An 18,269-nucleotide genomic window follows, 5' to 3' on the forward strand; every position below is an offset into this window, starting at 1 on the left:
AGGCTCCAGTTTCATCCACCTCATTAGAACTGATTCAAATGCATTCTTTTTAATGGCTGAGTAATACTCCATTGTGTATATGTACCACAGCTTTCTTATCCATTCATCTGCTGATGGACATCTAGGTTGTTTCCATGTCCTGGCTATTATAAATAGTGCTGCGATGAACATTAGGGTACACGTGTCTCTTTCAATTCTGGTTTCCTCGGTGTGTATGGCCAGCAGTGGGACTGCTGGGTCATAAGGCAGTTTTATTTGCAATTTTTTAAGGAATCTCCACACTGTTCTCCATAGTGGCTGTACTAGTTTACATTCCCACCAACAGTGTAGGAGGGTTCCCTTTTCTCCACATCCTCTCCAGCATTTATTGCTTGTGGACTTTTGGATTGCAGCCATTCTGACTGGTGTGAGATGGTACAAGCATCTTATGCAGCTCAACTCCAGAAAAATAAATGACCCAATCAAAAAATGGGCCAAAGAACTAAATAGACATTTCTCCAAAGAAGACATACGGATGGCTAACAAACACATGAAAAGATGCTCAACATCACTCATTATCAGAGAAATGCAAATCAAAACCACAATGAGGTACCATCTCACACCAGACAGAAGGATGGGTTTTAATGTGTTTGTTTATATGGTATATTGTAGGAGGTAGTTTAGTAAACTGATTTAGGTTTAATGTTACTTGACTTTAACAGAAGTAGAAAGAACTGACCTAAAACTGAAGGAATTGCTAAAATTTAAGTAAATGTTTCTTGTAATTATATTTCATGATTTAGTATTGTACCAGCACAGGCTAGACTTGACCAAAGGCTTAAAAATCCACTTTAATTATTACATTTTTGCTATGTGGAAAATATTGAGGTAATTTGGTGAAGATAATAAGCAACATAAAGAAAGTTGATTAATTGGCTGGTATCCATATATGAGGATAAAAGAAGAAGCCTATGGATAAGATTCTGTATTTCATAGAGAATATGAAAATTTTGTGGACTCTTTCATTAGAACTTATCAAATGCTTGGTAGAAAATCAGTGAGCAAATGCTTGAAAAGGAAGACAATGGGCTAGGTCAGAAGTGTATACACAGGGTATACGGAGAGAAGTAAGCTTTCTCTGGGAACTTGAATGAATTTTGTAACCTTTCTTCCTCTCATTATCTTTATCTGTAAGAGGAGAACAGTCCAAAGTGTGTTTAAAAAATCGATCTGTGCACAGTTGGCTGCTGCAAGTCCTAGAGGCTATGCATCTACTTTCAGTGAAGTTTATATACAACCCTTTGTCCTTTTCTCCTCCCTTCAAAATTATTGTTTAATGGTCAGATGAGTTTGTTTTCACACATCTTTTATTTTGGAACATGTATTATTGACCCTTTTATTACAATAGGCAAAAATAAAGTAAACAATGAAAAAAAGAACTATTTTATGTTTCTCTCCTGGTTGACAATACTATCTTTGAAATATAGAATAGCCTTGGATCCTTAAACCTCAGTGAGATTCATAATTGATAAGAATTGAAGTGAGATATGGATTATTGAGTTAAATTCTTGCAAAGTACAATCATTAACCTGTTAACAGATGAAGTCATATGAAGGATAAAACATTATACATATTATGCCTACAGTTGTTACATATTTTTTCATCTTGAGTGGGAAAAGATCTTGTTAGCTATTCCAAGAAGGTAAATCACTATCTTATTTTCAGTACCCTCTTATTTGATGGAGCTTTTGTTTTCTTTTCTCTTTTAATCTTCTAAGAAGTATATTGATTTACTTAAGACATTGCTTTACCTGGCAGTGTGGCTCTAGCCAGGAATATAAGAGTGTCAGTTCATGTATTACCTAACTAACTGTTCATTTACTTGTTCATTATTGTGCATGCATATTAATTGAGATCTTAAAGAAAAATCAGAGTTAACTGGTTGAAGAGGAAGGAAACAGCTATGCAGGTAGAGTGAATGGCACATGAAAAACCCTTAGGTGGGAACAAACACTTTGTGTTTAAGAAATGAAAAGGCAAGGCGATTGTAGCATAGAAAGCAAGGAGCCTAGAGTGATAGAAAGACCAGAATGAAAGCCTTGTTAGTGGTGAAGCATTTAGTCTTTATCTTAAATAAGGGGAAGTGTTTTAACAAGAAAGTAATAAAATCAGATTTGCAATTTGAGAAAAATTTCTCTGGCTGCATCTGGATAAACAATTTGAGGTACAAAATAAGCCAGATTAGTTATGGTGCTATTTTGGTACTTCATTGTAGAGGTGATGGCTTGGACAGATACGGTGGTAGTAGATATGGAGGGAAATGAATGGATTTGAGGGAAAGAATAGGGGATAAAACCTATAGCCTGGGTATTTGCAATGATAGAGAACAGTATATCAAAGATGAGTTTTAGGGTTTTGGTTTGGAAAACAATAAATAACATTTTAATTAATGGGGATAGAATTATTGGAAGAAGGCTAGTATGGCATGGGGTGATCATGAGTTTGATTTGGGGACAAAATATATTTGAGTTGTTTTTACATGAGCCAAGTAGAGCTATTAGGCAGGCAGTTGGGTGTAAGGGTCTGAAGTAGAGAAGAAAAGTTTGGGCTGGAGACAGAATGAGACATTAGTATGTAAGTGTTGGTAGAAGTTGGTCAGGGTTGAGATCATCTAGAGACAGAAAATAGTGACAGAACAGGAGGGCATAGGTCAAAGAGTTGGGGAATCTTAACATTTAATGTCAGTGTAGAGGAGGATGAGACTATAAAAGGTACAGAGGAATGAATGGTGAGAGAAGCAGGGTGAGAAAAACTGGTGAATGGGCAGCATGGCATCTTGTGCAAAAATCACATAATCATGGGCTTTTTGAGTTAGAATGTATTATAAAAATCATCTAGTCAAATGATTTTATTTTACTAATGAATGAACTGAGAATCAGGAAAGAGAAGTGAATTATTTGATATAATAGAAAGTTCTGGAGTTATTCCACTGCTCATTAAGTATAACACTACTGACTATGACACAAGAATGATGATGTGACTCATATTAACACTGGTGAATGGTATGATTCTTATATTTGAAATCAGGAGACCTTGGTTTGAATTTTCTTTCTAGCACTTTCTAGTTGAATGGCCTTTGACATGTTTCTTAAGCTCACTATCTTTACTTACCCATCTATAAAAATAATATACCTATTATGAACTGAAGGTTAGATGATATATGTAAAAGTACTTTATAAACTATAAAGCACTATATTAGAGTATTATTCAAAGTGTTTCTACAGAAGTATGAATAAATGAGATTAACTATGGAAATCACATGTCAAAAGAATTTCAAAGGGAATTTTTCTCTGCCAGATGTTCAATTATAAAGCCACAGTAAATCGTTTGGTACTGGTACAGGAAAAGATGAGTCAGTGAAAGAGAGGGGAATACAGAAAAATAAAGGGAGAATTTAGTGTATGATAAAAGTGGTACAACAAATAAATCCATTATGCTGTTTAATATACTGCTTTGGTACCACCACCTAGTTATTTTTTGGGGAAAAAGCTGGATTTCTATCTTATTACAAATAAATTACAGATGGATTGATAATTTTGGCTTCATAAAAAATTAAATCTATTTGGCATTAAAAAATCTTAGATTATAAATGGGGTTGAAAGTCAAATCACAAGTTAGAGAAATATATGCAGATGAAAAACGGGCAAATTCTGATATTCTAACAAGGAAATAATTTTTTTCCAGATTTACATGAAAACACAAATGCTCCAGTAAGAAAGTGGGCAAGGTCATGACCAGGAAATTCACAAATGTAATTATAAAAATGACCTATTAATATTTGGAGACAGATTAAATCTTAATAGTAATCAAAGAGATGCAAATCAAAATAATATGAGACATTACTTCTTATCTGTTTGATTAGCAGCAAGGAATAAGATTTACAATGTATAGTGTTAATGCTGTGAGAAAATAAACATACCTACTACAGTCCCAGAAAACTAAACAATCTAATCACATGGACCACAGTCTTCTCTAACTCAATGAAACTATGAGCCATGCTGTGCAGGGCCACCCAAGACAGATGGGTCATGGTGGAGAGATCTGACAAAATGTGGTCCACTGGAGAAAGGAATGGCAAACCACTTCAGTATTCTTGCCTTGAGAACCCCATGAACAGTATGAAGAGGCAAAAAGATAGGACACTGAAAGATGAACTCTCCAGGTCAGTAGGTGCCCAATATGCTACTGGAGATCAGTGGAGAAATAAACCAGAAAGAATGAAGAGGCGGATCCAAAGCAAAAACAACAGCCAGCTGTGGATGTGACTGGTGATGGAAGCAAGGTCTGAGGCTGTAAAGAGCAGTATTTCATAGGAACCTGGAATGGTTGGGTCCATGAATCAAGGCAAACTGGAAGTCATCAAACAGGAGATGGCAAGAGTCAATGTCAACATTTTAGGAATCAGCGAACTAAAATGGACTGGAATGGGTGAATTTAACTCAGATGACCATTATATCAACTACTGTGATATATCTACTACTGTGGGCAAGAATCCCTTAGAAGAAGTGGAGTAGCCATCATAGTCAACAAAAGAGTTTGAAATGCAGTACTTGGATGCAATCTCAAAAATGACAGAATGATCTCTGTTCATTTCCAAGGCAAACCATTCAATATCACGGTAATCCAAGCCTGTGCCCCGACCAGTAATGCTGAAGAAGCTGAAGTTGAATGGTTCTATGAAGATCTACAAGACCTTCTAGAACTAACACCCAAAAAAGATATCCTTTTCATTATAGGGGACTGGAATGCAAAAGTATGACGTCCAGAAACATCTGGAGTAACAGGCAAATTTGGCCTTGGAGTACAGAACGAAGCAGGACAAAGGCTCATAGAGTTTTGCCAAGAGAATGCACTGGTCATAGCAAACACCCTCTTCCAACAACACAAGAGAAGACTCTACATATGGACATCACCAGATGGTCAACATTGAAATCAGGTTGATTATATTATTTGCAGCCAAAGATGGAGAAGCTTTAACAGAGAGCAAAAACAAGACTGGGAGCTGACTGTGGCTCAGATCATGAACTCCTTATTGCCAAATTCAGACTTAAATTGAAGAAAGCAGGGAAAACCACTAGATGTGTCAGATATGACCTAAATCAAATCCCTTACAACTATACAGTGGAAGTGAGAAATGGAATTAAGGGACTAGATCTGATAGATAGAGTGCCTGATGAACTATAGAGTGCCTGTACAGGAGACTGATCAAGACCATCCCCAAGAAAAAAAATGCAAAAAAGCAAAATGGCTGGCTGGGAAAGCCTTACAAATAGCTGTGAAAAGAAAAGAAGCCAAAAGCAAAGGAGAAAAGGAAAGATATACCCATTTGAATGCAGAGTTCCAAAGAACAGAAAGGAGAGGTAAGAAAGCCTTCTTCAGTGATTGGTGCTAAGAAATAGAGTAAAACAATAGAATGGGAAAGACTAGAGAGCTCTTCAAGAAAATTAGAGATAACAAGGGAATATTTCATGTAAAGATGGGCTCAATAAAGGACAGAAATGGTATGGACCAAACAGAAGCAGAAGATATTAAGAAGGCAAGAATACACAGAAGAACTGTACAGAAAAGATCTCATGACCCAGATAATCACGATGGTGTGTCACTCACCTAGAACCAGACATCCTGGAATGTGAAGTCAAGTGGGCCTTAGGAAGCATCACTACGAACAAAACTAGTGGAGGTGATGGCATTCATGTTGAGCTATTTCAAATCCTGGAAGATGATGCTGTGAAAGTGCTGCACTCAACATGCCAGCAAATTTGGAAAACTCAGCAGTGGCCACAGGACTGGAAAAGGTCAGTTTTTATTCCAATCTCAAAGAAATGCAATGCCAAAGAATGTTCAAACTACCGCAAAATTGCAGTCATCTCACACACTAGTAAAGTAATGCTCAAAATTCTCCAAGCCAGGCTTCAACAGTATGTGAACCATGAACTTCCTGATGTTCAAGCTGCTTTTAGAAAAGGCAGAAGAACCAGAGATCAAATTGCCAACATTCAATGGATCATCGAAAAAGCAAGAGAGTTCCAGAAAAATATATATTTCTTCTTTATTGACTATGCCAAAGCCTTTGACTATGTGGATCACAACAAATTGCAGAAAATTCTGAAAGAAATGGGAATACCAGACCACCTGACCTGCCTCTTGAGAAATCTGTATGCAGATCAGGAAGCAACAGTTAGAACTGGTCATGGAACAACAGACTGGTTCCAAAGAGGAAAAGGAGTACGTCAAGGCTGTATATTGTCACCCTTCTTATTTAACTTCTATGCAGAGTATATCATGAGAAATGCTGGGCTGGAGGAAGCACAAGCTGGAATCAAGTTTGCTGGGAGAAATATCAATAACCTCAGATAAGCAGATGACACCACCCTTATGGCAGAAAGCAAAGAACAACTAAAGAGCCTCTTGATGAAAGTGAAAGAGGAAAGTGAAACAGTTGGCTTAAAGCTTGACATTCAGAAAACTAAGGTCATGGCATCTGTCCCATCACTTCATGGCAGACAGATGGGTAAACAGTGGCTGACTTTATGTTTGCAGGCTCCAAAATCAATGTAGATGGTGACTTTAGCCATGAAATTAAAAGACGCTTACTCCTTGGAAGAAAAGTTATGACCAACCTAGACAGGATATTAAAAAGCAGAGAGATTACTTTGCCAACAAATGTCCAACTACTCAAAGCTGTGGTTTTTCAGTAGTCATCTATGGGATGTGAGAGTTAGACTATAAAGAAAGCTGAGCGCTGAAGAATTGATGCTTTTGAACTGTGGTGTTGGAGAAGCCTCTTGAGAGTCCCTTGAACTGCAAGGGGATCCAACCAGTCCATCCTAAAGGAAATCAGTCATGAATATTCATTGGAAGGACTGATGTTGAAGCTGAAACTCTAATATTCTGGTCACCTGTTGCAAAGAACTGCCTCATTGGAAAAGACCCTGAGGCTGGGAAAGGTTGAAGGCATGTGAGAAGGGGGCGACAGAGGATGAGATGGTTGGATGGCATCACTGACTCAATGAGTTTGAGTAAACTACTGGAGTTGGTGATGGATAAGGAGGTCTGGTGTGCTGCAGTCATGGGATCGCAAAGAGTCATAGACGACTGAACAACTGAACTGAAGTCAACTGAACTGATTGCATACTGGGACCGGTAAGAATGTAACGTAGGGCACTTGAGTGCAATCTAGAAATTAAAATGATTCTTAAAAATGCTTAGACCACTATATTGATCTAAACAAATGGATGCACAAAAACATGGAGAGATCAGACAAATAAAAGAATTTCAGTTCAGTTCAGTTCAGTCGCTCAGTCGTGTCCAACTCTTTGCGACCTCATGAATCGCAGCACGCCAGGCCTCCCTCTCCATCACCAACTCCTGGAGTTCACTCAAACTCACGTCCATCAAGTCGGTGATGCCATTCAGCCATCTCATCCTCTGTCGTCCCCTTCTCCTCCTGTCCCCAATCCCTCTCAGCATCAGAGTCTTTTCCAATGAGTCAACTCTTCGCATGAGGTGTCCAAAGTACTGGAGTTTCAGCTTCAGCATCATTCCTTCCAAAGAAATCCCAGGGCTGATCTCCTTCAGAATGGACTGGTTGGATCTCCTTGCAGTCCAAGGGACTCTCAAGAGTCTTCTCCAACACCACAGTTCAAAAGCATCAATTCTTCGGCACTCAGCCTTCTTCACAGTCCAATTTTCACATCCATACATGACTACTGGAAAAACTATAGCCTTGACTAGATGGACCTTAGTCGGCAAAGTAATGTCTCTGCTTTTTAATATGCTGTCTAGGTTGGTCATAACTTTTCTTCCAAGGGGTAAGCGTCTTTTAATTTCATGGCTGCAGTCACCATCTGCAGTGATTTTGGAACCCAAAAAATAAAGTCTGACACTGTTTCCACTGTTTCCCCATCTATTTCGTATGAAGTGATGGGACTGGATGCCATGATCTTAGTTTTCTGAATGTTGAGCTTTAAGCCAACTTTTTCACTCTCCTCTTTCACTTTCATCAAGAGGCTTTTTAGTTCCTTTTCACTTTCTGCCATATGGGTTGTGTCATCTACATATCTGAGTTTATTGATATTTCTCCCAGCAATCTTGACTCCAGCTTGTGTTTTTTCCAGTCCAGCGTTTCTCATGATGTAGTCTGCATATAAGTTAAATAAGCAGGGTGACAATATACAGCCTTGACATACAACTTTTCCTATTTGGAACCAGTCTGTTGTTCCATGTCCAGTTCTAACTTCAAATATACTTTAAATTTCAAAGCATGACTTTTCACTCCACTTCTTAGGTGTGGCCTGTACATAGTGTCTTTCTTTCAAAGAGTATAATATGAAAAAGGGAGGAACTTTAGTGTATTAATAGAAATCTGACAAACACTACTAAAGCCAGGTGATCAATGTCAATAGTGATAAATCATGTTGATACTATATACCCCCATTTCATACAATGTAAAGAAAATGAAATTTTTCCTCTATAGTCTTCCTCCCTAAATCCCCATGCCCCTGTCTATCCATAAGCAAAAACATCAGAAAACCCCTAGTTGTGGGACATTTCTATTAAATACCTGACTAGTATGCTTCAAACTGTCAAGATTATCACCAGAAGTAAAATCTGACGAACTTTCAGAGCCTAAAAAAGACATAACAATTATGTAATTTGCTATCCTGGATGGGATCAGGAAACAGAAAAGAACATTAAGTAAAAGAAGAAATCTGAATAAAATATGAAATTTGTTTAATAACAGTGTATTAACATTAGAGTTAATACATTAAAAGCAAGAGGATTCCAGAAAAACATCTATGTCTGTTTTATTGATTATGCAACAGCCTTTGACTGTGTGGATCACAACAAACAGTGAAAAATTCTTCAAGAGATGAGATTACCAGACCTCCTGACCTGCCTCCTGAGAAATCTGTATGCAGGTCAGGAAGCAACAGTTAGAACTGCACATGGAACAACAGCCTGGTTCAAAATCAGGAAAGGAGTATGTCAAGGCTGTATATTGTCATCCTGCTTATTTAACTGATATGCAGAGTACATCATGCAAAATCCAGGCTGGATGAAGCACAAGATTGTTTGGAAAAATATCAATAACCTCAGGTATGCGGATGACACCACCCTTATGGCAGAAAGTGAAGAATAACTAAAGAGCCTCTTGATGAAAGTGAAAGAGGAGAGTGAAAAAGTTGGCTTAAATCTCAACATTCAGAAAACTAAGATCATGGCATCCAGTCTCATCACTTCATGGCAAATAGATGGGGAAACAATCGAAACAGTGAAAGGCTATATTTTGGGGGCTCCAAAATCACTGCAGATGGTGAATTCAGCCATGAAATTAAAAGACACTTGCTCCTTGAAAGAAAAGCTATGACCAACCTATTAAAAAGCAGAGACATTACTTTGCCAACAAAGGTCTCTCTAGTCACAGCTATGGTTTTCCCAGTAGTCATGTATGGATGTGAGAGTTGAACTAAAAAGAAAGCTGAGCGCTGAAGAATTGATGCTGTGAACTGTGTTGGAGAAGACTCTTGAGAGTCCCTTGGACTGCAAGGACACCCAGTCCATTCTAAAGGAAATCAGTCCTGAATATTCATTGGAAGGACTGATGCTGAAGTTGAAACTTCAATACTTTGGCCACCTGATGCAAAGAACTGACTCATTGGAAAAGACCCTGATTCTGGAAAGCACTGAAGGCAGGAGGAGAAGGGAATGACAGAGGATGAGATGGTTTGACGGCATCAGCGACTAGATGGACATGAGTTGGAGTAGGCTCTGGGAGTTGGTGATGGACAGGGATGCCTGGCGAGCTGCAGTCCGTGGGGCCTCAGAGTCGGACATGACTGAGTGACTAAACTGAACTGATTAACATTTGATCATTAATTGCAATTAATGTACTATTGTAAGGTGCTAAATAGCGTCTTTGACTCAAGGGACATGAATTTGAGCAAACTCTGGGAGATGAAGGACAGGGAGACCTAGCATACTGCAGTCCTTGGAGTCACGAAGAGTAGGACATGCCTTAGCAACTGAACAACAGAGCGTTAAACACAGAGGAAACTGGGTGTGATGTGTATGAGAATTCTATATTATCTTTGCAACTTTTCTATAAATCTGAAATGCTTCTGAAATAAAATACTTGCTAAAACTGAAGAAAAATTTGAAAATCTTTAGAGAGAAATAAATGCATAAACCTATATTCTGATAATTCTAGTCCTGGGAATATGTCCCAATAATATAATCATTCAGGTGTGCAAGTATGTATCAACAAGAATGGTCATCAGAATATTGAATATAATAGTGAAAAACTAGAAAACAGTTTAAACATCTGTCAACAAAAGAGTGGTTAAATGAAGTATTGTATCTTTTTGCACTATAATAATGTTTAGTTATTTAAAATGGTAGATTTCTTCATTGATATTTAAATACTTCTATCTCATATTCAAAAGCAGAGACATTGCTTTGCTGACTAAGGTCCGTCTAGTCAAGGCTATGGTTTTTCCTGTGGTCATGTATGGATGTGAGAGTTGGACTGTGAAGAAGGCTGAGAGCTAAAGAATTGATGCTTTTGAACTGTGGTGTTGGAGAAGACTCTTGAGAGTCCCTTGGACTGCAAGGAGATCCAACCAGTCCATTCTGAAGGAGATCAGCCCTGGGATTTCTTTGGAAGAAATGATGCTGAAGCTGAAACTCCAGTACTTTGGCCACCTCATGTGAAGAGTTGACTCATTGGAAAAGACTCTGATGCTGGGAGCGATTGGGGACAGGAGGAGAAGGGGACGACAGAGGATGAGATGGCTGGATGGCATCACTGACTCGATGGACGTGAGTCTGAGTGAACTCCAGGAGTTGGTGATGGACAGGGAGGCCTGGCGTGCTGCGATTCATGGGGTCACAGAGAGTTGGACACGACTGAGTGACTGAACTGACTGAACTGATGACACATTTTTGAGAAAAAAATAGGAAAAAGCAAGCATATATAGTCTTATTCCATTGGCAGCAAATTATATGTGTTTGTGCATGTATGATTATGAAGTTTACATGAAAGATACTTGGAACATCAAAATATTAATCGTGGGTATATTAGTATTGAGATTTTGTGCATGTTTCTTTTTTTTAATATTTCCTGAATGCCCTGAATTTTATACATTTGTGTTTTTTATCTTTACAACAAAAGACATTACTAAAGTTTTCATTTTGATAACAAAATTTATATATATTATGATTTGCTTTATAGACCATTTTTGAGAATAAATTAAAAATAACAAGTTAGACTGTACAATTTTTTTGGCATTGGAGAGTGTATTTTAAAGACTTACTGAATATCTTCTAAAGGTGCTGGTAGTACTTTTCAAAGAAACTTATTTAGTTTATGTTTTCACATTGCTGATGGTGTTATATGTTGTGCTTTATGCCTTATGCCATTTCTCTCCAAATTAGTGTTTTGCAATTTTACATGTGCTCTATGAAGGATGAACTCACCTAACATATCTAGTCTCTCTAACAGAAACTGAATGACCTCTTTAGGGCTGAGGACATCTCTGGCATCTTGCTCTAATGACTGGTAGCCAGGTTCTAATTCCCTAGAATGAAGCTGGGATTTTCAAAATACACACTTTCAATTTATTCCCTTTTATTAAACTAGGTACACAGCTGAAACATTACAAGATGTCTTTGTGTGGGTATGAGGGCTTCATTATGAATAATGGTCCTCAGACTGGCCTCCTGAGATGTTTATCTCTAGCAGCTTCTTCAAGAAATTTAAGAATGGGCATTGGTTTGAAGCCTAAACAATGGGCTCTCATGACTCAAATGATATGACTAAGTATTGTTAATGATTTTTTAACAACAGGTTGGGAAGTGATAGTAGGAAGTTGGGGTCCAGTTCAGTTAAGTCGCTCAGTCATGTATGACTCTTTGCAGCCCTATGAACTGCAGCATGCCAGGCCTCCCTGTCTATCACCGACTCCTGAAGTCCACCCAAACTCATGTCCATTGTGTTGGTGATGCCATCCAATCGTCTCATCCTCTGTCATCCCCTTCTCCTCCTGCCCCTAATCCCTCCCAGCATCAAAGTCTTTTCAAATGAGTCAGCTCTCCGCATCAGGTGGCCAAAATATTGGAGTTTCAGCTTCAACATCAGTCCCTCCAATGAACACCCAGGACTGATCTCCTTTAGGATAGACTGGTTAGATCTCCTTGCAGTCCAAGGGACTCTTAAGAGTCTTCCCCAACACCACAGTTCAAAAACATCAATTCTGTGCTCAGCTTTCTTTATAGTCCAACTCTCACATCCATACATGACCACTGGAAAAACCATAGCCTTGACTAGACAGACCTTTATTGGCAAAGTAATGTCTCTGCTTTTTAATATACTGTTTAGGTTGATCATAACTTTCCTTCCAGGGAGCTAGCGTCTTTTAATTTCATGGCTGCAATCACCTACTGCAGTGATTTTGGAGCCCAGAAAAATAAAACAGCCACTGTTTCCACTGTTTCCCCTTCTATTTGCCATGAAGTGAAGTTGGGGAGGTAAGCCTAAAATGCATTTCTGTATTTTCTGAAATATGCCCTAATTCAAGCTTTCAACCCCTTGGTTTTCTTCTGGACCAGGGTAATGAGCTTCTAACTAGTCTTACTGTGTGTATGTGGAATCTTCTCTTTATAATCTAATTTTTACATTCTGAATGTGAATCTGTCAGATCCTGTTTGCATCATTCTGCCTGTAGCTCAAGACTTTTGGTCTACAAAATAAAACCCAAATTTGTTATTAGCTAAGGACATTCTCTTCTCTGTCTTGGCTCATGTTTTAGCTGTGGTATGCTTTACTCATTCTAAAAGTCAGCCTGAAAATCATCTTTTCTAAGAAACCATCTCTCATCTCCATGATAGGATATAATTTATCCTCTTAGCACAAACTTACATCCAACATCTGATATCTACTCCACTTTCTGTATGTCCACTGCATTTGGCAGGATTAATGTTTATTGAAGGAACAGGAGGCTCCCACTTCTGACATAACCAACTGATGTTCCCCAATATTAGCCCTACCTCTGCCTCCTGGCCTAGATTCTGTTCCCAAATTATTCTGGTTCAGTTGTTTATTCTGATCTCATTAAACACTTAAACAATATACCTAACTTCCCTTGCTCTAATTTTATGCTCACGGAGCACTTTTCTCATAACTTGGCTCCCAGTATAATTTGTCTCTAGGGGTAAAGGTTGTCAGACAAGCAGATGACTCAATCCCCCGTCCATCATAGGCCTCATTATAGCTTAACTCAGTGATTCCAAAGTGAGGTCCCTGGACAGTTAGCATCAGCATAACCTGGGAACTTGCTGAAATGAAAGTTCTAACTACTGAATCAGAAATTCTGACATTGGGGCCCAGAGATCTGTTTTTTAATAAGCCTTCCAGGTGATTTTGTTACATGCCAAAGTTTTAGATCCGTTGGATTAATTTATATTCTTAAGAGTTTCAGAAAAGGTAATGCAAGTGAGCTGAGATTGGTCAGTGCTGACTCTGCAGGGCTGAAGGCCAAACCCTGGTCTATGATAATAAACTAGGGGTCTGCTTGTGAGATTTCTTGGCAGGCAGCCTTGGGGCCTCTTCATTTGAGAAACCAGACTTGCTTTGTTTATTTTCTATGTTGATCATTGAAGCAAAGTATAATTTGTCCAAACTATGTTGATATGTATTTTAACACATACTACCTGTGTGTTTCGCTGCATAAGAAAAAAGGAAAGAAGGCAAAATGAAAATGATTAAAAAAACAAACTCAAGTATAGAGAAATGCTCAAATTTCACAAACAATAGACTTCCAATTTTTGAAGCCATAATCATAAAAAATATACTTACTCATGACCTAAAGCTCTTCACTTATGATGTAAGAAAATGTGAATAAGAACCAATGTACAAGCAAATTGACTTGGAAGAAGTATGATGAAACACATCCTTCACCATTCAGGGAAGGAAAATATGCATCTAGCAGTTATAAATATATCACAAAATATTAGGTTTATTATCATATTTGTTTTATGATAAAATAAAGAACAAAGACAAATATTAACTTACCATAGATTCAATATTTCCACTCAAAGTCCTGTATTTCTCTGTAGCTGGTGAACTTAACTCATCACTATATTGAACACCCAGGATTTGAATGCTGCTTTGGTAAAAGGAAGATTTTTGATCTGTAAAACAAGGAAAAGGCAGAATCAGTCTCACATTACTGAGTACTTTAATTTTTATTTCAGGATTATTTAGGCTATGTTATACAATTTAAAAAAATTTAATTCCTTTAAAAGGAAAAGATTCTAAACTTAGTAAAAATGTAACTATAATAAAATTATTTTCTCTTTCAGTCTTTAAAAAGATTGGCAAAGCTGAAACATTAAAAATGCCTGAAAATCAGAGCAGCATTATTTGAGAAATTAAATTGTTCAGCAGTATCATGATTTTCACTCCTACTATATTTTAGGGATATTTGTGATTGCAGATATATTCACTCAAGAATTATTGATGTCTATAACATGCTGTTATTCATTTATTATTAAGGAATAATCCGAAATGATTCTGAATAGTTTTAAAAATTATTTCAAATGCCATTCTTTTTAGAGGAATTAATGACCTGTCAGTTTTCTGGACTAAGCTAGTCCAGAAAATAACTATTCTGACAAGACAGCTAATCTGGTTGTTCATTGTAAACTCTTTCTATCAAAAATGGTCTTACAAAGGATGTTAAATTTTATGAAGGAAATGAAAATTCCTAACACACTTGTACATATCTTAGAAACATTATGAACATGGACATAACCTAATCTGTCTCAGGAAAAAAAATCCCTGTTTCCATCTGATCATGCATATACATAATTTATACAGAGAAATATCTCAATCAGGGAAAGCATTTGAGATCCCAGGGATAGGGTAGTATGGTCCTTTGTGGCGGAAGGACAAGTCTTTCTAGGGCCATGAATGGTCACCGAATACACTTTGAAGAGGGCTTAGGCTCCTGTCTTTGTGTTTAAGTGTGATAATAGTATTGTTAGGAGGGAAAATTCATTAAATCTGAAACTTGATGTTGGTTTTTCCTACTTCCGTAATTCACCTTGCACATAATAGTCTCTAGGTGATTTGATAGCAAAATATAGTCCAAAGTAAAATTTAGCTACAATTTTATAATTCAATTGACTGAAAAGTCTATTACTAGTTACTGGAATAAATTTATTCTCACTTAATCTCTACCCTTAAACATACCCATATACCTTCATTCTCTTCTTATCCCAGCCCCAATTATTCAAATAATGCAATGGGATTATAGCTTAAATTTAAAAAAAAACAGATCATAGCATATATTATCTAGTGAAATTTGACACATTTTATCTACATTAAAACCTCTGAAAGAATATTCACTGGGATATTAAGTTGTGTGTAAGCTTCTTTTTAAGCTCTTTCTACTTCTTTTTGTGTGTGTGTGTGTGCCTTACATCTGATTTTATTTTTTAATATAAATTTATTTATTTTAATTGGAGGTTAATTACTTTACAATATTGTATTGGTTTTTCCATACATCAACATGAATCCGCCACAGGTATACACGTGTTCCCCATCCTGAACCCCCTCCCTCCTCCCTCCCCGTACCATCTCTTTGGGTCGTCTCAGTGCACCAGCCCCAAGCATCCAGTATCATGCATCGAACCTGGACTGGCGATTCGTTTCATATATGATATTATACATGTTACAATGCCATTCTCCCAAATCATCCCACCCATCCTCTCGCTCTCCCACAGAGTCCAAAATACTATTCTATACATCTGTGTCCCTTTTCTGCTCCTAAGATTGTTTTCAGGACACAGATCATGAATTAATGAATATTTAGGTACATACAACTTTTTAGATTTTGAAACTTAAGGTGCTTTGCAATATTTTAAATAAAGAAGGAAATTATAGGATTAATGAAAAACAAAACAAGTGAACTCTAGCATCAGATAAATATTCTTTTTCGTTGGCTAGAATAATCCTTGCCTGGGTAATAATGTTGTTTGGTATACTAAAAAAGACCAAAACTAAATAAATAAATAAAATAGAAGAGAAAAAAATACTGAATTATAGAAAATATAAACATGAGAATATATTTAGAGGTATATAAATAAAATATATACTTATGTTGTATTAAAAAATAAAAGTGGCAATAAAAGAGAGAAGGCCAAACTTTGAATGTGAAAGTATATTCAGTTAATTCATCTGAGAAGTGGTATTTATCTTTTGGTACTTACCAAAAGCTAAAAAGTAGACAAGTAGACCTATGATCACTGCCAGGATCACCACCACTGCGACAACGACAAAAAATACTATGTACGGATTCAGGGATCTTGAGGCTGATGTCACTCGTGCTGGCCTTAGAACAAGGGGAAAAGATCAAAGCTCATACATTTCATTCAGAGAAGCCATCATTTCAGCACTTCTGAAGTCTCTTAGGTTGCACATGGCTCTATCATAGAAAATTGATTGGTTCTTTTTTTTTTATTATTTGGAAGATAATTGCTTTACAATATCATGTTGGTTTTCACCATACAAATAGCAATATGACTCTGAAATGAAATCAAACTGAACAACACTCTCTTTAATGGTATTTCTTACCATTTTTTAAGCACTAAAATGTTGACATTTAGGTAGTTTGATAGAAGAATAAGGAAATATGATTTATGGTTTGCAACTGCTTTTCCTTCTTCTGATAGTTAATAAGTTTCTCAAGAATAACAACTCTTTTCTGTTTTACTACAACTTCTAAAACCCTTGTTGGACACTACTGTAGTAAGCTGCCTTACCTGGGCACCATCCCCAGGGATGTGCTGAAGAGAGATCAATTTTGGTGGGAAGAAGGGCATAGGAAGTCAGAATAGTAGCATTTCTCACAGTAATAGCCTCTATATTATTGAAATGAGGATATGGCTAGAAGCTGAGAGCTGAGATCCAGGAGAGTAACAAGCACTTATAATTAATTAGAACTGTACTAGCAGCAGTGGATTTGTGTGATTTTGTTCACTCATGAATTTATCAATAGCAGTGTAAGCCAACAGATTTGTACTAACACAGTATCTCATTTCTAGATTGTAGTAGCTGATTTCTTGGATTATATTAGGCATATAATCCAAACACTTCATCACTGTCTCCTTTCCCACCACAAACACTCACACTGGGAAGGTCACCAGAAGTACTGTGTATAAATTCCTATTTTTTCCCTGTTTGCTTGAAGATCATATTGTCATTTATCTAAGATTTTCTTCATCTGAAAAATGGGACTAATACTTGCTTCTTAAAGCTGTTTTGAAAATCAATGAGGTTATGTTATGTAGGCTATGTAAAGTGTATAAAGTAGATATTTCTACTAAATATGTTATCTACTAGGCTGTGAGAACTTTGAAGATAAAGCTGGTATTCATGCATATGTTTCTAACACTTTGTAGGCGGCTTGGTATATATAGGTGGTGCATGCTAAGTCATTTCAGTCTTGTCTGACTTTTTGCTCCTCTGTCCATGGCATTCTCCAGGCAAGGATACTGGAATGGATTGCCATGCTCTCCTCCAGGAGATCTTCCTGACCCAGGGAGCGACCAGGAAGCAAACCCACATCTTTTATGTCTACTTGCTTTGGTAGGCAGGTTCTTTACTACTAGGATCACCTAGGATTTATGATATTTCTAAATATTTGTTGTATATGTTAACTCCTGTGTTTCAGTTTTAAAAGCCTTAACAGAACTGAAAAGCAGTTACATTTTGCCATAACACAGTCAGACTTCCATTACTTTCTTTTTGTTTTGCTAACATTCTGATGTATATGGGAAGGGGATGATCTGAGAGTCAGTGACTCTGAGTGTAGGTTTCACAGCAGGGTTGCCTGGTATTTGGGCTTTACGCAACTCACACTGATGAAGGGGCATCTCCTGGTGTTTTACTTTGTATCACCTGTCCATTGAAGGCCCTGGATATGGGACCAGTATCATTTCAGAGGAATTCCCTTGTAGCTCAGCTGGTAAAGAATCTGCCTGCAATGCAGGAGACCCTGGTTTGATTTCTGGGTTGGGAAGTTCCTCTGGAGAAGGGATAGGCTACCCATTCCAGTATTCCTGGGCTTCCCTGGTGGCTCAGATGGTAAAGAATCCACCCAGAATGTGAGAAACCTGGGTTCAACTCCTGGGTTGGGAAATTCCCCTGAAGGAGGGCATGGCAACCC

General features: G+C 37.5%; 1 protein-coding gene across 1 annotated transcript in view; it reads right to left on the reverse strand.

Moving 5' to 3' along the window:
• Window positions 1–16,435, reverse strand: part of LOC128049987 (transmembrane protease serine 11D-like) — a gene marked incomplete at its 5' end in the record, with an annotated part of 37,316 nt that extends 20,881 nt beyond the window's left edge. Inside the window, 2 exons of the mRNA XM_052642295.1 lie at window positions 14,111–14,229; window positions 16,312–16,435. Of these exons, the coding sequence (XP_052498255.1) occupies window positions 14,111–14,229; window positions 16,312–16,435 (243 nt within the window). The remainder of the gene's footprint in view (window positions 1–14,110; window positions 14,230–16,311) is intronic.
• Window positions 16,436–18,269: the final 1,834 nt, after the last annotated feature.

This window comes from Budorcas taxicolor, chromosome 6, assembly GCF_023091745.1.
Source record: "Budorcas taxicolor isolate Tak-1 chromosome 6, Takin1.1, whole genome shotgun sequence".
In the NCBI taxonomy this organism is placed as follows: domain Eukaryota; kingdom Metazoa; phylum Chordata; class Mammalia; order Artiodactyla; family Bovidae; genus Budorcas; species Budorcas taxicolor.